This window comes from Daldinia childiae, assembly GCF_008694065.1.
Source record: "Daldinia childiae strain JS-1345 chromosome Unknown Scaffold2, whole genome shotgun sequence".
Classification (NCBI taxonomy): domain Eukaryota; kingdom Fungi; phylum Ascomycota; class Sordariomycetes; order Xylariales; family Hypoxylaceae; genus Daldinia; species Daldinia childiae.
Genome location: NW_022984643.1, coordinates 502,232 through 529,799, shown reverse-complemented (window position 1 = coordinate 529,799; position 27,568 = coordinate 502,232). Strand labels below are relative to the sequence as shown.

At 45.5% G+C, this 27,568-nt stretch overlaps 7 protein-coding genes across 7 annotated transcripts; 3 read left to right on the top strand and 4 right to left on the bottom strand.

The window, feature by feature from the left end:
- Positions 1-500: 500 nt before the first annotated feature.
- On the bottom strand, positions 501-1,933 carry GL218_01067 (Guanine nucleotide-binding protein subunit beta-like protein; the record flags this gene model as incomplete). Its single annotated transcript, XM_033577515.1, has 5 exons — positions 501-926; positions 1,145-1,462; positions 1,547-1,673; positions 1,740-1,777; positions 1,892-1,933. 5 exons carry the CDS (start codon positions 1,931-1,933, stop codon positions 501-503), a joined length of 951 nt encoding a protein of 316 aa, XP_033438940.1.
- An 890-nt stretch (positions 1,934-2,823) lies between these two features.
- On the bottom strand, positions 2,824-3,817 carry GL218_01066 (putative bromodomain associated domain-containing protein; the record flags this gene model as incomplete). The annotated part of the gene is made up of 2 exons (XM_033577514.1): positions 2,824-3,485; positions 3,541-3,817. 2 exons carry the CDS (start codon positions 3,815-3,817, stop codon positions 2,824-2,826), a joined length of 939 nt encoding a protein of 312 aa, XP_033438941.1.
- Positions 3,818-5,264: 1,447 nt separating this feature from the next.
- GL218_01065 (Leucine-rich repeat-containing protein 39) lies at positions 5,265-6,635 on the top strand (the record flags this gene model as incomplete). The annotated part of the gene is made up of 1 exon (XM_033577513.1): positions 5,265-6,635. One exon carries the CDS (start codon positions 5,265-5,267, stop codon positions 6,633-6,635), a length of 1,371 nt encoding a protein of 456 aa, XP_033438938.1.
- Positions 6,636-11,433: 4,798 nt separating this feature from the next.
- Positions 11,434-14,346, top strand: GL218_01064 (Alpha-ketoglutarate-dependent dioxygenase alkB like protein 2; the record flags this gene model as incomplete). Its single annotated transcript, XM_033577512.1, has 1 exon — positions 11,434-14,346. The coding sequence occupies one exon, from the start codon at positions 11,434-11,436 to the stop codon at positions 14,344-14,346; it is 2,913 nt and encodes a 970-aa protein (XP_033438939.1).
- Positions 14,347-15,376: 1,030 nt separating this feature from the next.
- GL218_01063 (putative mutator-like element protein) lies at positions 15,377-18,134 on the bottom strand (the record flags this gene model as incomplete). The annotated part of the gene is made up of 3 exons (XM_033577511.1): positions 15,377-16,281; positions 17,250-17,823; positions 18,063-18,134. The coding sequence occupies 3 exons, from the start codon at positions 18,132-18,134 to the stop codon at positions 15,377-15,379; spliced, it is 1,551 nt and encodes a 516-aa protein (XP_033438936.1).
- Positions 18,135-20,048: 1,914 nt separating this feature from the next.
- GL218_01062 (54S ribosomal protein L22, mitochondrial) lies at positions 20,049-21,218 on the top strand (the record flags this gene model as incomplete). The annotated part of the gene is made up of 3 exons (XM_033577510.1): positions 20,049-20,088; positions 20,145-20,963; positions 21,079-21,218. The coding sequence occupies 3 exons, from the start codon at positions 20,049-20,051 to the stop codon at positions 21,216-21,218; spliced, it is 999 nt and encodes a 332-aa protein (XP_033438937.1).
- A 741-nt stretch (positions 21,219-21,959) lies between these two features.
- GL218_01061 (uncharacterized protein) lies at positions 21,960-23,260 on the bottom strand (the record flags this gene model as incomplete). Its single annotated transcript, XM_033577509.1, has 4 exons — positions 21,960-22,436; positions 22,496-22,779; positions 22,853-23,045; positions 23,177-23,260. The coding sequence occupies 4 exons, from the start codon at positions 23,258-23,260 to the stop codon at positions 21,960-21,962; spliced, it is 1,038 nt and encodes a 345-aa protein (XP_033438934.1).
- Positions 23,261-27,568: the final 4,308 nt, after the last annotated feature.

Here is a 27,568-nt window from a genome sequence, read left to right as displayed (position 1 = left end):
GTACAGAAGGATCCTGAGGTAAGGTCGGAAGCGTAAGCGAGTTGAAGAAAAAAAAGAAAGAAAAAAGAATTGTGAATCTTATGTATAACACCATCAAAGATAATTTTACCGACTTAGAGCAATAGGAATATCATAGGCTTTTTATGATGAATATTGTTTCAGTTTAGCTACATCCTAATATTCCATGTCAGTAGCCTAACTCCTATGCGACGCCGGCAACCAGGAGAACTCATACGAATCTACGAATTTAGAGATGAAGACTTCCAAGATTCAGACTCGTGTCACAATATCAGCACGAGGAATAGACGGTATTATTGTCTTCACAATTCCTTAAAATTTTGGGTTACCTGATGGCAGCAACCGAGCGGCAACGCAACGTTTCTAATGTAATTCCGTTGCCAGCCACAAGAGATTGCCATTTCCCTTAGTAAAAAGCTCAAATGACAGCCCATCCCATACGCCCAGTCAATGACCGATATCGACCCCCCGGGGGAAAGGATTTATGCTCGCGACATGACACCCCATGCTCGGATAACGTTGTCGGTGTAACCGGCGAACAGAGTCTGGCCGTCCGCGCTCCAGGCCAAGCTCACACACTCGGGCTCCCGGCTCTTCTTGCCGACCGAGGTGAACTCGGGCTTCAGCTCGTCAACCTTGCTCTTCTTCTCTAGGTCGAAGATGATGATGCTGCTGGCAGTGGCAGCGCAGAGCCAGTATCGGTTGGGAGAGAAGACGAGGGCGTGGATCTCGTCACCGGCGTTCAGAGAGTACAGGTGCTTCGACTCGTTCAAGTCCCACAGCATGGTGGTGCCATCCTTACCACCGGAGGCGCAGAGAGATCCGTCGGGGGAGATGGTGACGGTGTTGATATAGCCGGTGTGGCCAATGTGGTCGGTCTGGAGCTTGCAGGTGGAGAGTTCCCAAACCTAACGCGGTACGAGTTAGTACTTGATACCAATCTCATGTTTGAAAGTGGTAAACAAATAATAGCGAGGTGTATATCATCAGTGCAATGGTGTTAAGATGTCTCATGGCTTGTAAACAAGCTCTGAAGTAGCAAATACTTTTTAAAATGCAAAGCATCATTTGAAAGGGTTTCGCGAGTCCTTCTCTTTCGTAATAAAAATAGTGGTGTAAAACGTACCTTGACAAGCTTGTCCCAGCTGCTGGAGACGATAACGGGGTTCTGGGGGTTAGGGCTGAAGCGGACGCAGGATACCCATTCGGTGTGGCCCTTGTCGGTGATGGTGAACTTGCAGTCACCAAGGGTGTTCCAGAGCTTGATGGTTCGGTCACGAGAGCCCGAAACGATCTGTCGGTTGTCTGCGGAGAAAGAGACGGAAAGAACATCGTTGGTGTGACCGACGAATCGTCTCGTGGTAGTGCCAGTAGCGAGTTCCCACAGTCGGAGGGTCTTGTCCCAAGAAGCGGACAGAGCATAGGCGCCGTCGGAAGAGATAACCTGAATACCAATCCGTCAGCCAATTTTTCAATTTTTTTTTTTTATCCATCACTCTATCTTCAGTAGGAAAACGAGATAACATACGCAGTCGGAGACGATGTGAGAGTGGCCGTGGAGAGATCGCTTAGGGTATCCGTATTGCGACTCGTCGCGAGTGAGGTTCCAGATGATCAGGGTCTTGTCACGGCTGCCGGACAACAGCATGTTGGGGCTACATGATGATAGGTAAGCTTGCGATTATAAAAAAAATGGCGACGTTGTAGGTGATAGATCATACTTCTCTATGGAGGTAGCCAAACTGGTAACCCAGCCATTCTATTTACACAAAAATTCGTTAGCTATTGTTTACTATTGACAGCTTTTCGCAGATAATTGAATTCAGGTGATGAATGAATGAATGAATTAATTAATTCATTAATTTTTACTTACGTGACCCTCGAGAGTGCCCTTAAGAATAAGTTGCTCGGCCATTGTGAAGGGATACTCTAATCTTTCGCGAAGTACACCTTTTAGATTGTTGGCGAGGGAGGAGTTGTTGATGTGCTTCGCTGGATGATCGAGTGATCGAAATGACAGTCGTCAAACTTGAAATTTTCCCCGACAAATTTTGTGTGCGAATTTCTTAGGGTCAAATCGCTAAATTGACGGCAGGTGCTAGGAAAACCAAACCAGAGTTGCCGTATTGGTGGGGCTTTATCCAATCAGCATCTCAATTGACACCCTAAGTTTGGTGCTAGCTATGTCAGCTATGCCAGCTGTGTCAGCTCTCCTCACACCTGGCAAATCTATACCCTAGGTTATGTAATTAGTTGACTCTATGCGCTTACGTACACGTAGCTAATACGTAAAAGGGGTTCTAAGTACCTTCTACGATGCCCGCCGTAAAACATCAACATACCCAAATTCCAAGGTTATCTCGATGCTCAAAATAGAATCGAATATAATGACAACGCTTGAATTGGGTATCTTTAAACAATAAAATCTTAATGTGTATCTCCAAATCGTTAAACTCAGAGAGGTTCGACTCTTCCTCAGTGACGACTTTCTCCTCTAGCCGTATCTCATGTATCACGCTCGCCCCCCCAAAGTCTAGACGTACTTACAGGGGGGCACGTGAGAACTAACATCGACCAGTTTCTTGAAGTAGTAGAGAACCACTATATACGATTGAGACGGTTTAATAGAGCTCATCTCCATAGCCGTAAAAGCACTGCATGAGATAACCTCTCTAAGCAACAAATTAAGTCTCTGAACAAACCAGTCTCATAGGGGAACATCTTACTATAAATATTAGGTATCATGACCAATTAATATTAATAATGTCCTCCTTCATCAGAGATCGACTAGTCGATATGTAGTCGTCAAATCATGCCATTGAAGGGGTCAGCCTGTGGTCGTCGGCTGTTTTTAGGTATTCCCTTCCGTCCATATTTGGTCCCGAAATTAACAATCGAGCTATGGTCGGCAATATCTGGCGCACTACTCGTCACTGGGCCGGCCTTGGGTAGCAAGTCAGACATCATGTCCTCCCAATTCTGGTGTCGTTTGCGGCTTAGCGGATCGCGCTGCGCGACGTTTCTGAGCTCCTTCTGTCGACTAATTCTAGCAGCCCGGTTGATTCGTCTCAGCGCTGCCTCGCCTTTCTTCGCATCTGCTTCCGCCTGCAATTGCTCCTTTTCGACATCGGGCTCCTGCTCCGCGGGGGTGAATCGGTAGGTATGCGCGCTGGGAAATGCAGGAAAATTCTTGGGTATCCACGGTCGGGTCTCTTTTTCTTTCTCTCCAGACAATTCTTCACCTAGAAATGGCCGCGGCTTCTGAAGGTATTGGACGTCTTCCGTTACCGGGTCGAAGAACGATGGCGCAACGTACTCTTTCCGTACAGGATTCTTAAGATGTAGCTTTAGAGACGATAGGTCAACATCGTGACGACGAAGGATGAGCTCGAAATCTTCGGGTATAGGTTCGTTTCTTCTTGCCGCATTGGCGATACGGCGAAGGTGCTCGATGAAGCCAGTGATATCTACATTGTAGTTAGAATACTAAGTTATAGGACGAGGTGTATATTTTGCACATACACGTGTCAACCGTCTCCGTAAACCCCTCTAGGGCATCAGGAGTAGCAGCGTCGAAACCCACGTGCTTCAGCGCCACACCGATAGAACGTCGTAGCCCATCTCTGCCGAAGTCTTCGGCATTCGGGCGTCTCACCACATTATAAATCGGTCTCTCTGATAAGTCGACCTCGGCTGGTGTAACAGAGCGGGAGTCGGGTTCGATAGTTCGTTGTCGCTTAGCCTCGGGCTCTTGATTCTCGTCGTCGGTAGAAACGGCGCGTTTGAGGGAGGGATCCATGATATCGAACGAACTGGTAAATAATGTCTAGGATACGAATATCGCTGGACTGTAGGGGCGAGTATAGAGAAGCCGGATTGGGGAAGAAGTTGTAAAAAGCACGGATCTCCAAGCCTTAATTAAAAATCAGATATTTGCAGGAGTTTTATAGTATGTATGTATCCAATATCCTAGTTCTTCCACGCGGTTCGTTCTAGTAACACAAAAATAGCTACAAGCAAGGCCGGTGGAATAGCTAGGAACACGGGCCTTATCGTCGTATGCGAGGTGAAACCAGACTGTTGAATATTGCTAGCGAGATATCGTGTGTTTAATACTAAGGTGATGTCGAGTAACTAGGTGAAGGAAACTGCAGGATTCAAGCTCGCCGAGCTTGACTGCTCGTCATATGCCCTCCCTGAGATACGTAAGATTCTATCTTAGTCTCGTTGGTCTTAGTATTTAAGGAACGAATGTCGCGTAGCTATCGAGTCGTAAACAACGATGTTGCGAACGATGGCGACAATGGCGGATCTCTGATCTCTCGAAGAGATTCGGGGAATCTTGAGAGGGGAATATAATGTCGGATTTAAAGATCTGAAGATGCGATACTGAAAATATGTTGAATAGCCTCATGCGAAGCAGGTGTTAAAGAGGGATATGCTGCTTTAGTCCATTTGAAGTTGAAGATGTTAACGAAGGAAACAAGCTCGGCCGACAGGGATCTTCTAATTCGCGGGTTATCGAATAAAGTGGAGCTACGACTGCCTAGGTTAGTGTGTTACTTAAATCACCTGCAGTACGTACATCTGCAGTATACATGTGGCTACAAGGTCTGATTGTGGCTTGACTGTTTTAGAGATGACTAAAGAAGTTGAATTATTATCGTGAAGGATGATGTCGTAGCTATTTTGTTGCTATTCATTGCTGTGATTGTGAAAATATAAATAACAAATAATGAATTATATTAAACCAAATTGAGCTCTTTGTATAACTATATCTACCGATAGATGCATAATAATCATTTGTTAGTTTGATATCGAAGAATTCATAAGACTCAGCTTAATGATTATACCTATGTCATTAATATCTATGTTGATGTTGAAGAAGTTCAATCTTGTTGTTGTAAAGTGGGATATATGAAAACCTAATTACCGCTGTATACCTCATATAACACCATGTGTAATCATAAAGTACATCTCGACTTAAATTATTCATCATTCAATATTACTACTTTAGGTAGATTGTAGCATCTACCTATCAATTAACGGTTGAATTGACTTGAATACCTAATAATCTCCACTGTTTATGTGATGCTTCTATCGTCGTTTACTAAGTAGAGGCTTATCCTTCTTATCCTGTGGCGCTTCTAACATCCCAGCTCATTTGTTTGGGCTTAATTGCTTCGTACTATAACTCTCTCTATAAGCATGATAAAATCGAGTTAATAAACAACTTCGGGCGCAGAATGCATCTACAGACGAGTTCGGGTAAAGAGGATGGGTCTCAAGGCGAGATCACCAAGTTGAAAGTAGCAAACCCCTTACATTATTTTCCAACCAACATTTTTGACGTAGCCGGTTCGCTCCAACATCTCGATCTTTCGGGGACAGGACTATCCAGCTTACCAGAAGACTTTGGTCGCCTAAAGAAGCTCAAGATAGCATTCTTCTCCGACTGTAACTTCACTGTCTTTCCTAAACAGTTAGAATTATGTCCCGAGCTCGAGATGGTCGCTTTTCGCGGTAACCAGATGACCACTGTACCGGAGGATTCTTTGCCTCCGAAACTTCGTTGGTTGATCTTGACCAACAATCGGATAAGCTCCTTACCTAAAAGCATCGGGCGGTGTGGACGCCTTCAAAAATGTATGCTGGCGGGAAACCAGCTGCGTTGCCTGCCGGACGAGATGGTCGCATGTAGGAAGCTCGGCCTATTAAGACTCTCTGCCAATCGCATTCAAGAACTTCCAAATTGGCTCTTCGACTTACCCGAGCTGGCTTTCCTCTCATTTGCTGGTAATCCGTGTTGCTCGTTAACCGCGACATCAAAGGATGTTCGTGACACCACTCCTTTCAGCTCTCTTCCCGAGGTCAGCTGGACAGATCTTCATGTTCACAACCTTCTGGGTGAGGGTGCTTCGGGAATTATCTCAAAGGGATTATGGAACTTATGGAACGGAACTGATCAGGCTCGAGAAGTAGCTATCAAATTATTCAAGGGAGATGTTACAAGCGATGGAACTCCTGCCGATGAGATGCTGGCGTGCATCACAGCGGGATCCCACGCTAATCTCATAGATCCTCTGGGGAAAATTACTGATCACCCCGATAAGGAAGGGCTTGTCATGCAACTTGTCACAACGCAATACGGAACCCTAGGACTCCCGCCGTCCTTGCAGAGTTGTACAAGGGACTGTTTCTCGCAGGAGATCAGTTTAACCACACGGCAGGGCTTGCGAATCCTTCAGGGAGTCGCTGCCGCAGCGGAACACCTGCACGACCGAGGCGTCGCACACGGTGATATATACGCCCATAACGTGCTTTACGACGAAAGGGGGCACGCGCTCTTGGGCGACTTCGGCGCAGCATCTATCTACGGCAATTTAAACCACAAGAAAATCGAGCAGGTCGAAGCGCTCGCCTTCGCCCACCTGATCGAAGACGTTTGGCGAATCATCAGGCCCAACTTCGACGAACAAGAATTGCGAGTCGGTGTGCTGCTCGCGGCTCTGCATCGTGAATGTTCGGATCCAACCGGAGTCAAGCGGCCAAATTTTAGTGAGATCACCCGGCAGTTAAGTGCCATAAATCAACAGCTGGCAGCTGCTACAGTATGAGGTTGTAATCACAAATGTTACCGCGGGCGAAGTGACGGACGTGTTCGGTTGGGTCTTGATGATCCGAAGGCTGCAAATCAGGCTCTGAAGACGAAAGATTCGCTCAACTCAAGCTGACGAATGATGAGAAAGTTGGCCACGGGATGAGAATTTCCATCTGTTAATCCATTTTTTTATTCCTTCCATTATGCTGCTACACGATGTTGTGCATACGGCAGGGGTGGATAGGTAGGTAGGTAGCTGATGTTAGGACCAGGAATATAATTCTTCTAGAAGAAAAAAAAAAGCGGTTAGGGGCAAAAAGGAAACCCAACGAGCGACGGCCCAATGAGAGTCAGGAGAAATAGAAGAGGTCGGATAGATTTTGCTAGAATCAGTTATACATAGACAAGCGATAGACTAGAAAGGAAGTTAAAGATCCGATACGATAACTGGGTATAAAAAGTCATGTCCTTAATACAACCCCCCCTAGGAGATATTTGATATCGGACCAGTAAAGCCGACGCCTCTCGGAATCGGAGACGGTCTACTAAAGTCCCAACGTCGGTTGTAGGTTGAAATAGTGGTAGATGACTCGGATGGTCACTACATGTTGTTGTCTACTATGGATAGACGGCGTAACAAACGTGACATGGGGAGCCGTCCAACCGCTTCTCACATCTCACATGGCCAGTTGCAGGTATGTGTAAATTGAACTTACTCGGCCGAGTCGTCATCATCGTAACTTCATTTCTACATTGGCCCGTCTTTTTTAATTTTTTATTTCCCTTTTCTTTTCTCAGCTCCGTATATTCACCTCCCACTTTGAGACATAGCCCGTTCCTCCCGCTGCGGGAATATGTAGGGAACTACGGAACCGCCCGCTCGTACATTCGTAGTATAACGTACCTATTATATTGTACATTGATTGATTGCATTTTGTATCTTTTTTTTATATGACAAGGACTCGCCATCTAATTTCGTATCTCACTCGGAAGTTTCCCACCCCGGCTCGACACAAACAGTTCCGACACGCGGCCCTCGGGGAAGACCCGAAAGAATATGTACATTTATGTATGTATATGTAGCAGCACATGCTTGTTATATGTACGTCTACGTATCCGTCTGTATGTAGAAGCAGGAGACCGTTTGGGGTTGTATCGACTGCATGTACCTACAGTTGTCAGTGCGATCGAGGTAACACCCACAACGGTCTTCTTCCTCGCCGCCTCGTTCACCAGCCTATGAATTAATCTTCGAATTAAAAAGACGGCTACAATAATAAACATCTTACGTGTGACTCGCTGACAGTTCGTTCCCCCCCCTGAAGTGCCTGGCTAAACACCCGCGAGTATTTGGCTATGACTCGCGAGGGCAGTAAGATCCCCATCGTTCCCGTCGTTCCCGTAGGATTCGCACGGCCAGCCTTAGGCGTATATCCTGCATCCTTCACACAGAAGAAAAAAAAGATCCTTGCTGCCTTCTAGAAGTCCTACGGGGGAATGCGGGCCCGTAGATTTTACTCGATCGTAAGGGTGTCTACCCAACTTATCCAAAACCGAGCAAGAGAACATGGAGGGTAAGTCTCATATATCTAAGAGGACACGGGCAGGCAAAGCTAGTCGTGAGAAGACAGGGCATCGGCGTGGGGTTGGACTGGGGAACGATCCACACCCTGCATGGTTCTTTTTTACACGCCTTAGCATGTTAATATGTAGTATTTTGCCTACGGCCCTACGTCAGGTAAAAGATGAGCTACATTAAGTAGTTAGCAGATAGGGCGGCCAATGACAATGGAGAATTGCAGTTGGAGATGGGCAAAGATCATGAAGTTTCACCCACGTGAACGTCATCTTTTTTTCTTCTTTCTATTAATCGAGGCATGGTTGTCCTTGCGAGCGGTTAAATACTATATTGTACCTTCTGTATCACGTCGTAGTGTAGCCGTCGACAGGGCAATCAACCTATCTATGGTCCGGGGTGAAAATACTACCAGATAGTAAACGAATCGTTGCCATGTGTGTGAATGTGTCTACATGGCCTACATGGTCTATATGACCACCTATACATAGCGAGGCGTGAGACTATCCAGAGGGATCGTCAGGAGCTACACACCTTTACACCTACGTACCTCGTCACCTACAGGACTTACGCAAGGGGCGGTCAGCACGAGACCGTATTCCTTTATTCTGCTTATTTGCCTCGCCATCGATCAATGACGGATGTTCGTGTCAAATTGGATCTGGCATGCAAAACAGCACATGATTAATGCCTCACGCATAGCGCCGTGACTACGGAGACATACATACATATATGCGTGGCCAAGCCAATTAGGAGAAGCATGGCCTAATTATATGGCCTCGAATGGGGAATATAAATATATATGGGCATGTATGGGTATGTATGCAGCAAGGTAAATCAGTAAGGCAAATTAGATGCTCGTTTCTGGTTTGGCATGCGGCATTGTAGATCGTAGCAGGTATCGTAGTGACTTGTTTTGCGTCTATATGCGCTTTATATGCTGCTATATGCTGCTATATGCTGCTATCCGCACCGGAGAGGATTAGATCAGAGCATTATAGTCTGATCAACAAGCCGAATCGAGTCAAGCTCAAACGAAAGGGACGAAGGGGACGAAGTGCATCCGCTTGGTGGATATCTCAATCATTTCGGTCATCTCAGTCATCTCAGTCATAGCGGAGAATTTCGGTTCGTCAACAGGGCTTCTTAGCAGGGCTCGACAGGGACCGGGGGGGATACTGTCAAGGTCCTGCTAGGTCTTGTAAGCCTTCGATGAGAAGGTCTAGAACAGATTGGCGGAATCACGTTGGCCTTCGGATCTACCGCAATAGATTTAGCTTCGCAGATCCGCATTGACCTCCCCATCAGATTTCGCAGATTACCGGCCCGAGCGTACATATTTGACACATTTTGAATACGTGTTAGTATACATATAAGTAGAAATCAGAGTTGAGAAATATGAAATGAATTATGTCGTACTAAAAAGATGAGTATTTTGATACGAGAAGTACTTAGGCACATGGTATTTACATGGACCTTATGATGTAAATGGGTATGTAAATACAGTATCTAAGTACTTAATATTAAATATTTAAAGTGATACAGCATTAAATGTTTCGGCTGTGGTATAATGTATCTTCTCTAATATTATAGAGCTTTGTCTTAAAGAATCAATTTGAGGGGGGGTTGAAAAAAAGAAAAGAAAAGAATAGAAGTAGAATTAATGAATTAACGAATTAACGTTAGTAGACTTTGGTGGGGTTAAAAGAGAGAAGAAGAAAAAAAAAACTGTATCCACCGTTGCAGGCGCCTGTTACCTACGGTTCAATGGATCACCGTGACCACTAAATTGACCACTAAACTCCAGTAGATATGTCTACTGTATGCACTATATATTGGTTGCATCACCACTATAAAAAATACCTAAATAAAAAAAAACATTGAAAGAGGTACAAAACGGACTGGACGGAATGATATAGATGGGGGTCTCGCCTCGAACTTCCACTAAGTAGCCCTAGTTTGCCATGTGGTTTTTAAAAACGCAACAACACCTCGATACATATGATACATACATGATGTAGGTACGAAGAGGTAGTAGTAATGTACCTCTTCTACATAATTCTCTTAAAGATAGAAAAGGAAAGAGAAAGAAAAAAAAAAGAAGGTGTAAGAATATTAAAATATTTAAAGGAAAGAATAAGGATAAGGAGAAATGGAGTACCTACCTTAGTTAAATGTCACCTAATCTACCTAAGTTAGGTACTTCTCTTTTTATTTTTATTTTTATTTTTTATTTTATTTCCTTGTCTCACACCCCTCCAACTCCCCCCATCTTCAATCCCCTACCCCCCTGTCAACTTCTTCTTCTCCCCCCCATTTTCATTTTCATTCCCCGAACGGAAGAATAAAAAAGAAAGGAAATTTTACTATTACTACTATTACTAGGTATACAGCAATATGTCGAGCTGTTATTAGATGACTGCACATGCATGCAGATGCTATTCATCGTCATATCAGGACAGGACCGTTTATAGTAAAACCCTTGCCCCGTCTTTGCATCCATACGGTATCCATACACTACCTACATACTATTATCCATACCTTTCTATCCATACCTCTATCCATACTTCCTAATTTGATCTTTCCATTTACGGTCTCTTAATCTTTGTGACTTGTGACCAACCTCTATTCTTCATCTTCGTCGATACATTTAATAATTCGGCTAAGACCACCTAACTCAAATTGTACATATCATATCTTCTTTACCTTCATATTCATTCATCTTTATGTCGTACCGTATATAATATCGTCGACGCGAATTCTCACCTGACCTTGGTCCCTTCATTGCTCTTCACCATTATACTATATCGGCCTTCTCGTTATCTTGGTCCGCTTCCGATCTTCAAGTATAGTGTATTCATCCACTTGAATCCTAGTCTGTTTTCTTGGTATTGGTGGATTGGCCTTCCTTGGCTTTCCCCTTGGCTGTCCAACTATATTTGTCCGGACGAGGATTGCCAAGCTTATTCTACAGCCCTAGTGATACATATATCCCAGTATAGGTAGACTCTACTTTATGTCACGCCCTTCGCCGTCAACCTCGAGTCTTCCGAGAACGAGGCTGCTATTTCCGAGCATGTCGTAACAGTTGATATACCCTTTAAGAAAATTTAAAAATAAAAAAAAATAACATTAAGTAAGTTGGCTACCTGACCGACTACGCCTTTATATATCATAGTTCGAACTAATATCCGGCTTAGAAGTTCTTTAGACATTGCAAGCGAATTTCTTGATAAACATGTTTCCTATAGACAGGAGCCTTCTCCCGTCTCTGACTACCCGCAGAGCGTTGATCGTGGTTGACCCCCAGAACGATTTTCTGGCTAAGGATGGCGCCCTACCTATTAAAATGCCACCGGATCTCCCAGAGCGGATAGCGGGCTTGGCGACGTCGCTACGGGCAGGAGGCGACGATATCATCTGGGTATGTAGCAGATTCGAGAAATCGCGGTCTTCTCAGGAAGAACAAATTCTCATATCGGATCGGTCGAGCCATTCCCAATCCCCAGATCTTTCGCGGGGTCGGCGACGGCCAACGCCACCGCAGACGAATCAGCAAGCCGAATCTCCGGAGGCGTTTCTAACCCAGGAATCTCCAAGCCTACCGAAATGTGTCCGGCCAGGTTCTTCTGGGGTAGAGATGCACCCAATTATAAAAGGGGCTGTCGGACCTAGGGATTTTTCAGTCGTGAAAACTTATTACTCGGCTTTCAGGTCAGAGCAGCTACTTCGCTTACTGCGTATGAGACTTGTCACAGAGCTTTTTATCTGCGGATCTATGACTAATATTAGCGTTATGGCTACCGCCGTCGACGCTGCAAGCCATGGATACACTATCACGATAGTTGATGATTGCTGCGGTTATAATAGTATAATGCAACATCGTAATTCCATCAAGCAGATTTCGAAAACAACGGGCTGCGATGTTTTATTTTCAGCCGACATCATAGCATCCATTAAGCCGAAGTCGAAGCCGTCGAGAAGGCCAGGTGATAGACCGGCAACTTCTCCAGCCGGCGGATACTCTACAGTACGTCGTGCCGGGGAAGAGGATGATCTCGCTGCGTCCTCAGCCTCAGATTTATTACCCTCACTTGAGAACCTGTCGCTAAATTCTCAGCGCGCAGCCGATATTCCCCGTATCAAATCATCCACGAAAGATACAACGCCATCGATTCAACCCTTGGTAAAACCAACAAAACCAACAACGGAGAGTAATCGAAAGTCACGTGCCAGTTCATCGGTAGCGGCCGTGAGTGAGATCGAATCGAAGCCACGACAACAAAAATCGGATGACGATGACTCACAAAAAGGTAGTCATACCAGTAAAAATAACGATAATACGCAAGTTTTACCACAGGACAAAGCACAATTACCAACTCAGGATAAAACTATTGTCTCTCAACAAACCTTGGAGGAAACAAAACAACCAGGCAAAAAGGAGGAATCAAGTATTTCTGATTCGGTCAGATTAAAAAGCGACGAATCCGACAAGTCAGCTGAAGAGAGCAGTAATCCTAAAACTTCATTAGAAAATACAACTGAATCATCAGGGATTGTGAGTGAGACATCAAGCGAGAAGCACCCAGAACGGATCCAAGGTCCGTCAGAGATTTCGAGCACTGAAGTTGACGATAGTAGAATAATGGCACCCGGAGACCAGTCAAGACCAAGGGAGGGAGAGCTTCTATGTGAGGGTGATACCAAGGTTGTCTACGACATATTACCACACCCAGTATCCGAGGACATATTCGAGAGGGTAAGAGACGAGGTGCAATGGCAGCGCATGTCTCACCAAGGCGGCGAGGTGCCAAGGCTCGTCGCTGTCCAAGGACAAGTGGATGAGGATGGTAGCATGCCTATTTATCGTCATCCATCAGACGAGTCGCCTCCATTACTACCATTCTCTCCTGCAGTGCTCGAGATTAAGAAAGTAGTCGAAAAACAATTAGGACATCCTCTAAACCATGTCCTTATACAATTTTACCGTGACGGTAACGACTATATCTCAGAGCATAGCGATAAAACGCTGGATATTTCCAAGGATAGCTTTATCGCCAATGTTAGCCTAGGTGCCGAACGAACTATGACTCTACGGACAAAGCGACAACCGAGAAATAAGAACTCAGTAGATGCAGAGCCTTTACCTACGATAAAACGTCAAGTCCAACGAGCACGTCTACCTCACAATTCGCTTTTTCAGATGGGATTGCAGACAAATATGCGATGGCTCCACGGCATTCGACAAGACAAGAGGATTAAACGCGAAAAATCAGACGCGGAGCTAGCTTACGACGGTGGTCGCATCTCGTTGACGTTCAGAAGGATAGGGACCTTCTTGGACCGTGAAAACAAGCTGATATGGGGGCAAGGGGCTACATCAAAGACGAGGGAAGGCGCAAAAAATGTGATCAATGGACAAACGCCCGAGGCTATTAAAATGCTGCAAGGATTCGGTAGGGAAAACCAGTCGACAGAATTCAACTGGGAAGAATATTACGGCATAGGATTTGATGTTTTGCATCTCTCTACCGCACCCCGACTATTCTTGTCATCGGATCCGGTCGTTAATATGCGTATCCAATTGATGCTAGCTGAGTACGGAGTTAGCTATGCGAGAGGTAGCATGTCGCCGCTCTTCAAGTGGAAGCCTACTAATGACCCCTTCGTCATCCCCAAGGACCTCCCTATCAAATTTGTCGATAATGATTCTCCAAAGACGACTGTTGAGGGCGAGAGCTCAATTATGCTATACCTCGAGCATTTTTACGACCCCAAAGCCGGAAGTAACCCATCCAGGGATTTTGTGAAAGAGGGCACTCGCTTTCAGCAAGGGATTGCCTTGTTAAAAAAGCACGAAACGCTGAAGGCCGAATTGGGTACATGGGAGAATTATGCAGCGGAAGGCAACGATTTCATCGCAGGGCCTACTATGACCCTGGCCGACTTTGCATTTTGGCCTGTCCTTTACGATATAATCAGGGTTCAAGGCCAAGACGTGTTTGAACAAGATGGAGCCGAGTTCGAGAATTTGAAAAAGTACTACGAGCGTATCGAGGCGCTGGACTCGGTCAAAAAGGTAATAGCCGTGTCCGCGACCTGCTCGCCGAAGAAATCCACCGATGCTCCCGGCGCCACTGTGCCGACATAGGCTTAGGCTTTCATCCCTTATTTCGCTAAAGAGGTCGCGATGCCGCCACAGAATTGAAGAACCGGGATGAATAGACATCTTGGATAATACCTATAACTAAGCCTCTATATACCTATTAAAGGAGAGGCGTCCACATTTAGCGTAGCATCCGTATGGGCGCATAAATGGCTTGGCTTCTGGCTTCCTCTACAGTGAGAAATAAGATGGAATAATATGGACAGGCAAATCTACCAATACTTATGAAGTACCGAGATGTAAAATAAGATACTAATCTAACGAACTAATGTATCATCGTGAACTCGTTCGCACTAGATGTTAGAATAAGATACCTACCTATAAATATCACTTGTATAAATGTATTCAAAATATTACTTTGATTCAACGTAATAGTCTAGCTGTATCTCCTTCCTAGACTGACTAACCTCCCGTATGAAAATTTGAATGATATTAGTTCCTTGCTTTTTAATCAAGTCTTTTATGTATGTGATATTGTTTTATAGATATATGTGCATAAGAGCAATGGAATGGGCTCGTCTTTTTATTTAACTTCTCAGGCTTAAAATCCCCCTATTTTCGCAGGGTGTATTTCTTTCCACTAGTTTGGTATTATTCATCTTCTTCATCTACTACCGCCAACCCTCATTGTTCTCAGGAGCTGGCCATATTTCAAGTCAGACCGTTCCTCTCATATCTTCCTCTCTTTCGTCTCCTACTGAATTATATCACCTAGGTATATACTATATCTAGGTGTGTTACGTAGCCAGACAATTCAAATAACCCTTAAAACGCTGACGTTCTTATACGCGTCCTCATAAATATAGCCCGTCGGCACCGAGCCGTGATTAAGCCAACGATGGGATTCCCCCTAACCCCCTTATACGCCTACCAAGCCGCAACCTGCGGTAGATGAACCAGATACCGGAAACCTTCAAAACAACCGATTACTTGAGACAAGATATTTCAAACATTAGGTATTGATACTCCTACCCTTAGGACCCTAGTTTCGTACGGGGAAGAAAAATGCAATTGCTCATTGATACCGGTTAGGGGTACCAGTAGGATTAACACCCACACCGATAGGAACACCGGTAACGGCACCCCCATTTGGATTCCCATTGCTCCCGCTCTCTCCAGCGTTTTCCTGCAATATAATTGTAGGCCTCCGCGCGACGACGTCGAATACAGTCTGGCTCTGCTGCGCATCACCACCTGGCATATCGACATCGCTCATACTGAGAGCGCGTAGGATATGTCGATCGATACGAGCTAGATCTGGGTCTGCGAATTGTCCTTTAAGGTAGTCGGCGACCTGTCGAGCGGGCATAGCGGCGGCACGCGCCAGTCTTGCGATTGCTGTCCGTATCCCGGCGTTGTTCTCGCGCTGCCATCGTCTATACGATGCGATTGTGTGCATCTGATCCGGAGGAGTGACGGGGTGATTGTGATTCGGTTCTAGTATATCAATAAACCATAAATCACCTTCCCGTTTCAATCGTCGCACCACGGCTTTCCACCCGCATCCACACTTCTTGCTCTCACGCCGTCGTTCCCCCGTGCTCTGCGATACGAAGTCGGCCCCGCCACGATCGCACGCAAAGTCCTTGCGAATGACGTCACCATCGGGATCGTAACGTCCCGAGGGGAGCTTTTCTTTGACGGTACGCTTCTGCGACACGCCGTATCCAGACGTAAAGACGTGAAGTTGGAGGGAGAAGACGGCATCCTCGGCCGAGTTATAAGGTCCCTTGTTTAAGGGGTGTGGTGAATGGACTTGAGGAGGCGGCGGCTGTTGAGGGGGTGTAAGGTTGTTAGAGGCTCGCTGATCGAGGTAGTCACGCTCTAGTTGCGATTTAGGTGGTCGGCCTACGCGACGACGTTTGCGCTGGGGTGGGCCGAAGGATGTGGGATCTGCGTTGTTGTTGGCGCCATGGTTTACTACGGGTGTAGTCGATAATGGCGTTGGATCGGGACTGGAATCGGAATCGACGTTGATATTGATATTATGTTGTTGTCGCTGTGGTTGTGGGTTGATGTTGGTCGTAGATGGTAATGTTGGTGGATGTTGGTACGTCGGTGCAACGATTGGTTGTGTATGGGTGGGAGCGGGTTGATGTAGATGATGTTGCTGATGTTGCTGTTGCTGTTGCTGGTGGTGACGAGATTGAAGCTGAGGTTGAGGTTGAGGTTGTGAATGGGGATGGGGATGGGGATGAGAGTTCGAATGATGTTGGTGTTGAGATTGATGTTGCGGTTGTTGATGTCGATGTTGTTGCTGTTGGTGTTCGGGAATAACGGCAAAGGACAGTTGATTATATTGCTGGAGTGGAGCAAGGGAATTGTATTGCGACGACGCCATCCCTTATGTATTAACTCTTATTATATTTTATTATGCGAATATGTTGACTGTATCGATTTATTAAACTAGACCGTTTGTATATGGGAAGTAGAAGGATTCGCGGACTGTTGGTGTAAAGAAAGAGAATTGAGTTTAAGTTCATTTAAGTTCGGCCTAGGTGACGTTGTTCCCCTAACAAAGATTAGTCTAACCTGATATGGGTTCAACCCCACTAAGTCGCACATATGAGATCTAATATGCAATAACCCTTGCTTTTCTTATTTAGACGGTGTTATATCCATATATTGATGATTGATTAACAGTCAAGCCTTTTTTACTTGTTACCATGATATACACCTGATATACACCACGATAATACAACTTTTCTTAGAATCTCGAATAAAGTAACTGAATAATTCTACTACTCTAATTCTCTAAAATAAGGAAGTAACTACACCTTAATATATATTTCAAATATCTAATTAATTCTTCCACACATAACTCCCAACCCTCGAACCCGCAACCCATCCCGCATCATCAACAACCTCTTGCCTCTTATTTCTATCACGTAGTGCTTCTTCGACACTAACACCGGCCGGAAATCCGGCTACTTCCTCCCTCTCGACCCTCAACCAGCCCTTCCATCCCGCATTCACATCTCCCTTTACACTTACACCACTTCCCCCACCGATCACCACCGTGCCCCACCACTCGCGAGCTCGGCTCCCGTGAGCCCCGTAAAGCATCCACTCGCCTGCTGCCGCCACCGCCGCCCGCATTTGGTCCTGCCCCTGTGCCGGCCGGTACACGTATACATGGCGCAGATCAGGTAGCTGTGCTGGATAGCTGCTATTGGCAATATTGTTCGAGGGGCTCGAAGATATAAGGCGGGCTACATTGAAACGACTCTCGGCGTCGATAACGACTACTGTGTAGTTATGTGGTTCGGCAATGAGAGTTGATATTAAGTGGTATAGGAGCGGAAGATAGCGCCCGCTTACTGAGAAGACCGGTGGCGGCGCGGATTGTGTTGCCTTGTGATAGCGAGCTGCGATGTTGGCGAGGGTCGGGATGGGGATATCCGGACGAATATTATTATTAGAGGAACCGCCTGTGAGGTTGACACGAAGGGAGTCTAGAAGCTAGAATGAGTAAATTAGTTATAATAATAAAATAATGTGTCGAGCCTCATGATAATAAAAAAGACTCAAAAGGAGGGATGAAACTAAGAATAAAAGTAATATGAACCAGTGATAAGATAAGATTTAATTGAAGCTTTGGACATGAATCATCTTTCAATCCTTCATATACACAACTTATAAAAGAAAAAAGAAAAAAGAAAAAAGAAGAAGAAGCTGGGCATTAAAGTATGAATACATACCTCTTCTAAGCTCCCCTCTTCGATTTCACCTAGCAATCGAGCACCGACGTGCTTTGCCGTCGCAGCATCCATCCTCTTAATCTAATCTAACCATTCCACATCACATCTCACATCTCATAAGTCCCAGCAGCAATTCACAAGAAGAGAGAGAAGCGATGGCGCCTCCGTGCCGCGTCTTCCCAGCCTCGCAACTCGAATCTGAGATCCAAGCTACAGACGGTCGTATGCGCAAAGGCGGCCGAATCGACTTGTCCGCCTGCGAACTCTTCTCGATGGTCCAATACGAATGCCAGATCGACCGACCCGAAGTATCGAATAGTCCCGTTCGGTGTTGGCCCGTGCAGCGATGGTTCCGCCGGTGAGTTTGATTCAATTTGTATTTATTTATTTATTTGTAGTAGTATGTGACTAAGTAGGCTGATTCTTTGATTGTCCGGTTTAGATGTCAGGATAAGAAGGGGAGTTTTATGGTTGAGACTACGGTTTGGGAGGGGATGAAGAAAGATGAGAGTACCGGCGGGGGCGGCATGTAGTTTGATAAAATCATTAGCTTTAAGAAATCAAATAATTAAACCATATTAGATACTTGATCATTTTTGTGATATACTGATTCATAAGTGTATTAATATTTGCTAATCAATTCTTATTATATTCTCAACGGAGAATTCATCCTGAGAATATTCTTTGTCAAATAGTTATATCTGATTATAGGTATAAATTTATAGATGTTGATACAGGATACAATTCTAAGTTTAAAGGAAACGCTACTTTCATCACAGCATGTCCCATATTACGACAATCTCGTATTATGCACCTAACCTATTACCATCACTCATCTACGACCTTTCATACCTTGGGTATAATTACAACTACGTCATACTCATAGCCATACAAACAAAACCAGCACATATATATAGCATGCTTGGTTAAACTAACCATCAGACCGTATTATACGGACCAACGGATAAGAAGAATGCTCAAGGGAGCCTGAATTCGGCGGGCGGGTACTCGTTCGTATAATACAGTCGGCCGTCCCCAGCTTCCAAAGCATAACCACTTTCTACGGCATTCTCCAACTATACAATAGAAAAGTCGTTCTCGTCTAGTATCTTGCGCCCTCTCTCCTCCCTCCCCTTCGCACTCTGTATTCTGCGCTGGTCCTTCATCGTAAACGCATCTAGACGTTTCTCGCGGCAGCTCGTTCTTGCTCGAGTTGTCTGTAGAAGTTGTCTCGGGCGTGGGTGCGCGGCATGTGATATCCGTGCCTGAGTAACGCAAGTTAGTCTATCATGACTGTCCATAACGATCTTCCGAGTTTTCCAGAGTATAATTATAAATGATATTCGTACCAGTAGAGAGAGCCGAAGGTTACGCCCAATCCTACGATTCAAGTTAGCTAAGAGCCCCACGCATGATGTCTGATATCGGAAAGTATTGGAAGGCTTTCCAATATTAGGATAGACGTACCGAGCCCAATGCCGAGGTCGGTAACAAGGCCCCGTCGGAGCATCTGTAATTATAAAATCAGCCTCATGAATTTGGAGGGGTATGGACAGCAATTGGATGTAGTAGATAACTTACGCCGGTGATAGGTGCGATGGCCATTTCGAATGCGATTCTGAGGAAGACGAGTGAGAGGTAGGTTTAGCGGGAAGGTTGCGGTCGAATTCGTGGAATTCTCGAGTCTATCGTTCAAAAGTTGGAAATGGTCTGATCAAGTTTCCCAATTCGCGCGAAGCTTTGAGAGGAGCTTCTTGCGCTGAGTCACGTGAAATAATTACAGTTCATACATATGTAACCGTACGAAATAGAGGTATTTTTGTACCCTTTAGTCCGATAGCCGAAAGGTGACAGCGGCTAAACCCCGGTAAATAATTATCTCGACCATTTCGATATTGAACTTTTTCTTAACTACAACTTCAAGACCCTTGAACCCGCTTTACAGCTCCGTCTCATGCTGCCGAACGTAACCAATTCATAACAGCCATGAGCTTACATCTGCCGGCAAGGCGGGTAGCCACAGCCGGTACTTTTATATTAGTCGTATTACACCCTATAGGTTAGCTAATTAAAGAATTATAGCAGCGCAGGCCACCGCCGGCAAACCCTCATTACATCTACAATATCTACAACCCAAAACGCAGCGCCGCAATGCCTGGTTCAACTGGGGCACCCAGCCCAAAGCCAATTCGCCCTTTGCCCAAGAGATCTCCCGGCGCGAACGCGAGCAGATGATAGCCGAGAAGAATCTGCAACGAACACAGGGATCTTCCATCTTCGACGAGGAGATCAAGGACACGGAGAGGATACAAAAGCAGGAGCTCGAGCAACAGCAACCAGGACAGCGGAGAGGGCCCGGATATAGTGCCGGTACGAAAGTAAAGGAGCACATGGAACGAGCTGAGAATCCCGATCCCCGATGGCGCGTGCGCTTCCTCAAGAAGAAGGTGATGCAGATGGTGCGGGACGGGGACAAGCCGCTCACGCGGGAGCAGCGCATACGGCTTACCGAGAAGCAACACACGAGCGCCAGCACGTACCTACCAACTAGCACTAAGAAGTTGATGTTCCTATCGCGCCAGATCGCCGGCAAGACGGTCGACGACGCTATCACGCAGATGCGCTTCAGCAAGAAGAAGATGGCCCGCGAGGTCAAGTGGCAGCTGGAGGAGGCGCGTGACAAAGCCATCGTAGCTCACGGTATGGGACTTGGCGCCGCAGACGGCAAGACCCTCGAGAAGCCGCGCAAGATCCAGACCAAGGACGGCCGCTGGCTCGAGGTCAATGATCCGACGACTTTGTACGTCGACCAGTCCTGGGTCACCAAGGGTCCCTGGCGTGGCATTCGCATACAGTACCACGCGCGAAGCCGCATGTCGCAGATGTGGCGGCCAACAGCTGGTAAGTGTCCGAGCATGAATTCATCTGCCATCCCTTTACAGCACACCTTCGCCCGAACGACAACATACACATTTCCAGTCGTCGTGCCAAAACTAACGAACTCTCCTCTTTATAGCCATCTCCCTCGTTCTAAAGGAGGAGAAGACGAGGATGCGACTGCACGATGAGAAGGTAGAGAAGCAGGCGCGGAAACGCCCATGGGTGCATCTACCGAACCGGCCAGTTACGGCACAGAGACCTTACTACAGCTGGTAAAGAGCAAATAGTTAGTCTAATTCAAGGGTCAAATATGATGTATGATGATGCGGTTGTGAATAGCGGACATGATTGCACATGTTTCTATGTAAGAGATATCGTATCATCTCGGTACATGTACCATAAAGAAGAAATCGACTCGATTCAGAATATGTAATAGCTCTGTTTTCGAGAAAGAGCTTTACAAAAACATTACAAAAGGAATTAAATCCGCCGTCTAAGCAGCGAGATTTGCGTCGCCTAGGTATTTATGGGTTTCTACCAGCGAACCTTAAATACAACAAAAAAGGGGGCCATTGATCTGCAAAGCTGGCCAGCAAAAATTAATGTCACGTAACTACGTATCACAATCAACTACAAAACGCGATTGTTATTGTGTTGTTGTTTTCATGCCAATAAATAGCAAAGCCTCATCTCAAGTCCATCCCCTTCTGTAACTACATCATTCGGTTTCTGCGTCTTGACTGTAATTACCAGTTCCATCTCTCGTACGTAAATCGGTGCGATTAAACTGGAGAAACCTCTCTCTCTCTTTTAGACCTCCAAAGTAGGTCATTAGAACACCAGTGGAATTACCACTAAAACGAGCCGAGTCCATACTGTAACCATCCGCAATAAATCCTTGAAAGGGATGACTTGGATATCGGGTTCCTAACTCATGAAAAAAGCATCCGCAAACTCAACAAAGAAATCCTAATCGGAAATGGGCTGATACGCAGAGTCGTACGCACGGGGTGTCGATTAGATCATAGTTCGGGGCTGCGTTCGCGGCGACAGATCCTCATAGGGGCGCGCATTGGCATCAAGTTCCGAAGCGTATGACGCGGTCGATGGTGAATACGGACGGGCCATAGGCGAAGGGCTGCGTTCCGCGGACTCTGGTGATGGTGCCGACGGAGTAAAGTCTTTGGACAAAGTAGGGTCGGGTAAGCGGACACCTTCGGCGAACTGTCGTCCAGATCCTGGAAGAGGCTGCGAGATCTGCATGGTCTGGGCGCGCTCTGGTTCAGGTGTCTTTGATCGGCGACGGAGAAGACAGAAGGCAATGATCATTACTAGAACTGCTGCAACACCAACACCTGCTCCAATGCCGGCTCTTGCGGCAACACTTAACCCGTTATCCTGGTTGGGGGATGATCCTTCATCAGTCTTCTCTGCCGATGATGTCGCTCCGGCGGCGACGGCTGAATTGCTAGTAGTAGCTGACGGTACTGATGACTAAATAGGAGGTTAGTTATTTCATTCATCGCGGTAATATAGAGGCACAATGAACATACAGAGGCAGCCGCAGAAGTCTTCGCAGGAGCTGACGACTCAGTGGCAGTAGGGGTCGAACTGGAAGCAATCGATTCAACTGATGCAGCAGAGAAGCCCGACTCGGAGGTAGAACTTGGGCTTGCCTCAGGGGCCTTAGTAGTCTCCGCGGCCTTGGTAGTTTCCGCAGCCGTAGTCGAGGAAACGGACTCGGCAGCCTGCTCGGTAGGTTGAGGCTCAGTGGAAGAAGCCGGCGTACTAGGGGTTGGTGTGGGAGAAGATAGAGCTGCAGCTGCAGATGATGCGGCTAAAATGTCCTTGTTAATCAAGAGGTCTTGCAGAATATTAGGGGGGTCTAGGTTGCTGTTATGGTTGCTTACCTTGGCATTCATTGTTACCGTAACCCTGAGCGATCGAAATCTGTGCCGCAGCTACGTCGCTGGGGCATGCCTGGTTGATACAATCGCGGATGCCGTCCGAGAAATCAGCACCCTTTCCACAGACACAAAGGCGATCATTCATGTCGCATCCCATGGCGGCTGAATTGGCGAAGACGCCATTGACGCAACCCGACTAGATAAAAAGACCCATGTCAGTTATAAAGCCCAGATGCATACACGGGATAGAAAGGGAGGGTAGTCCAGCTGAGCATATCAACCAGATAATTAGGTAGGCAGCTGCATTTTTGAACAGGTTTTACTTACAGCACAAGGCAGGAGGCCGGCATCCTGAGCGAGACCTTGGCCCAAGAAAAGGGCAAGGGAGGCGAAAACGGTGATGAACATCATCGTGAGATCCGTGATCGTGAGTATAGACTCGTAAATAACAATTCAGAGGATCGTATGGTACGTAATATGTCGATGACAAATCGACAGAACTTCGCAAACTAGGCGGAAAGAAGTTGAACAAGAATGGAAGTTGAATATCGGGGGTATCTCAAGTTGAAAGTGACCAAGCTAGCTGGCCAAATTGAAGAATAAACAATAGAAGAGAACTGCGTAGGACGAAACGAGTAAATGTCACAGTCCCACGAGGTAGCCCATGGCTATTCTGAGTCGGAAGAATGTAGTTAGGTACTGATTGATGGTGAGTAGAAAGTCAACGGCGAAATGAAGCCGAATAGGAATTATGAGAATCGGAATTCAGCAGGTCGACGACTTGTGCAATGTGATCCAAAGTCGCGGAAGTCCGTGTGAAATCGTAAGGGTTAAGGTAACCTAACGGGGAAACACCTGACGTGTAGGAAACCTGAAGTACGAAGTAGTAGTCAAACAAACAATTTCTGGATTGTTGAGTGTTTTCGTGGTGCTCGTCCCCGTCGTTTGCGTAGGACTTGGTACTTGACGTTTAACTCAACGAGGTTCCTCAGGCAGTATGCAGTATGCAGTATGTACGCAGCCGAGGTGACTGAGAGGGAAAAATAGGTTACCAGAACTAGAGGAGTAAAAACTCAAGGGTTCCTACTAGAATAGAAGTTGACGAATGATTTTTTTTTTTTTTTTTACAAATGAATGGAAAGTGGTCGGTGACCGAAATGTACGATACCTTTTAGGTATGAGGTTTGAGGTATGCACGATGGAAAAGAGTTACGAAAGGAATGAAAGTGGACTAAAAGTCAATAACTGCCGGATGGAATATCCATAAGGAAGGAAAGAATGGAATTACCAGAATTGACCACTACGTTCGGGATGCAGTTGCGGGCAGTTTGCATGTGCAGGAAAGACCCAAGGGACCTAGTCGGCGTGAAATAGCCCATAGGAGAGGATAAATTGTATCGGGAAGGTTGCTGAAGATGATTAAAGCATATGATTGGTCAATAATTCATCCTAGCAAACAAGGATTGTGGGGCTGTGCCTTTCACCTCAAACAGTCAGGTACTACCCTAGCCTGTCAGGTATTTTATCTACGTACCAATTAGATAAGAATACTCGATGTACAATTGATTTTAATTGATCCAATTGAATTTAAATGTACTTCTTCTTTGCCTACCATATTAGGATAAGAGTCGACGATAATTGGCCGACTATTCATATGAAAACGCCTTCGGCTCCTTATTTTTGATCTATGGCTTGCAGAATTAAGCATCGGTCAATTTATCTAGACTTATCAGATGAACCTTGATGGAAGCCTTACGAAATGTTGATCACCAGCCACGAGTTCTTACGAATTCTACGAACACCTGCCTCGTCCAGCTAAGCTTTTAAAATACTGACCTGTAGTATCCGGCTATGATCACTGAAGATCCCGTCAGATATTTTTCATGATCATCATAAAAGTGCGCTCCTAATTCCTAATCGAATCCCGTTGGTGGCACACGTGGTAACTGATGGTAAAGACATGGTGAAGATTGGTTTTGTTGCACAAAGTAATATTACAGGTGATATGAAAGGGATTTACGCGGTTAGAAAAAGAGAGAATTGAGCTAATGTTACAGGTCTCGTTAAAGTTGAGACTAACGAGACTGAGACTGGCGAGACAGCCGAGACAAGCTAAACCCCAGACCATGTCGTCAATGCCATCGTCATCTATAACAGGGGTAACACGCGGTACCATGATACATATTATACCCTCCAATTTTAGCATGGCACTCTTATATTATATAAAGTATCATATACAATCTCTCGGTACGTATCGCTTATGCTTTTGCGAGATTGGATGGAAGAGAACTAGATCTTCACAGGGGCAAGAAACGACGCGCCGCGAACCACAAACACCACATACACCATAAGACACTACAAGAGTTACATAACTACCCCCATCGGCTCCGAATTTTTAAAGCGATTTTACTACTTACCACTTCTTAGGAGCTTCCAGATCTCCATCTCTTATGGAGATCACCCGCTGTTTATACTAGTACACTGTTACCGAAGTCCCCGTTTCCAAGCAACGAGAATAAATTTCGGCATAAATTATAATCGATGTACTGTAGATCCAGGGTACCTAAATCCAGGGCCTTCAGACCCCGTGGTCCCCCTTATTGGGCGCTTCCGCTGGTGCCATCACCCTTTAGCTCCCGAAAAATTCGTCATCAGCCGCCGGTGACTGTTTATGCGAAGCGGATCCTCTAGTCTTGGCTTCTTCCGCGTTTAATATATCCATCTTACTAATGGTCCGTTTTAGAACAAACCATGCGATATGTTCTTCGATCCCTTTTTTTTTTTTGTATGGGTGTGTGTATCGTCTAACGCTTACAAGTCTACTAATACCAATACCAATACCAGGTACTAACAAGAGTGTCGCAAGACTAGTATGTTTAATTGATGGCCCCACGACAAGCAAAGACATCTTACAACTCGTACCACTAGGGATCGTCCCTTCAGATTGGCCAGATCAGTCCATTGCCGCCCACGTTACACTAAAATTCAGCTCTAGTTTAAATTAGAGGGGTGATGGCCTCTCGTCAATCAGTTAAAGATTATCACCAATTCCCAGTGGGCGGGAAATTAAACTACGCGCTCTGAGCGGCACTGACGATAAAGCTCTGGATACGTTACTTTTCAATCTAATATAATATACACTTAGGACCGAGGTAAATGGGTCTCATGGATCTCATCAGTTTGCTATACTAGAAATAGCATGCTTTGATCCCCGCATATTTTGCATCTATAAAATAAAAAGAAACTCACCTCAGGTAAGTACCTACCTAGTTATCTATATAAGACTACCTAGATATTATGGCCGATTTCTATCGCTATCCTCGTTACCGTCGTATTCTAGGATTCCCTAGGCTGAAGGATCGAGTATGTTTGTTGTTCCTTCGGAAGCCATAACTTCGGTAACGTAGGATCTTTTCTACATCACTAACCTAGTAATTACTTGATGGATTTTAATTTCGCTCGATCCGTCTCTTTGTTATACCAGAATAGGAACGCTATTACTTAAATGCAATTAGCTATGTTCTAGTAGCACTTCGTGTGAAGTTCCCGTGGCAAATAGGAGCACAACCGGCGTGGTGGGGGAGTTATAGGTCCGTCCCGGGTCGAAAGACTCGTATTCATGGGAGTTTATCGGATGCTATACGGATTGGTGTAATATAGTGTCACTAGGAGATTTTCGCTCGTGACTAGTGAATACCTCTTAGCAAACTCTTCGATTCATCGACCCGCCCCTAGTAGATACTAGCAAGTTCAAAATTTATGTCTAGTTACTTAACATCAGACGCCGAGAATATTGGGCCTTGTGAGAGAAAATTCATGCAGCAAACACCAACTCGAAATTTAACCCTAGCAAATTACCCTGATATACGCAAGCGCCCTTAGTACACTTACTATGAATGTCATGTTTCCCTATCATCTTTCTGCTCCTCCGTCTTGTATGTTAGAAGTGTATCAGTGGGTTGCACGCCCTCAGCTTGAGAGTTCGAACTCCTCAGACATATGTAAAGGGATCGTTTTCACCTAGGTCAATTATGTGGCAATGAGATAATCCTTCGGAATTCAGCCAATAGATTCGGGGTATCGATATATATCCCCCATCACTAGTTATTCCGTCTCGGATATAGTACCAGGAATCGAATAATATCTTAATAGAGAAATATAAAGCGATAGCCACTTACTCACCCGAAAGCGGCTTCTTCTTCTTCTTCTTCTTCTTCTTCTACGTAGATGATCTTATCTAGTGATTTGTAAATTGGAATGTTGATTGTATCGTCTAAGATCCGTTAGTTGTAAATTTGAATACAACATAGGCCCCTTATACGACACTTTCTCCTTAGTTGCGAGTAAGGTACAAGTGCGTAGGTAACTTAATTAGCTTAATATCTAAGAAGTCTTGACTTCATAGTATATTGAACCTATTTAGAGGGTCATATTGGCCCTAAGAAACCCAATCCTCTTTTCATAATATTCAAAGGCTCGATGATGGATACCAATTATATCATCCAACTCTATAAATCCGGGTGGTATGCTATGATTAGAACCCTACGGAATACTATCTCCTATAGATTTACATTTTATCATTCTGCACGGGGTACACCCCCCAGATTACGCGTCTTCATTGTGGCTGATAATTATATGAGGCACAACGGTGTCGTGGCCCTTGATCTATAATCACAAGTGAGGAAGTAGCAAAATCTAGTGCTCGGCCGTTAACTGCCA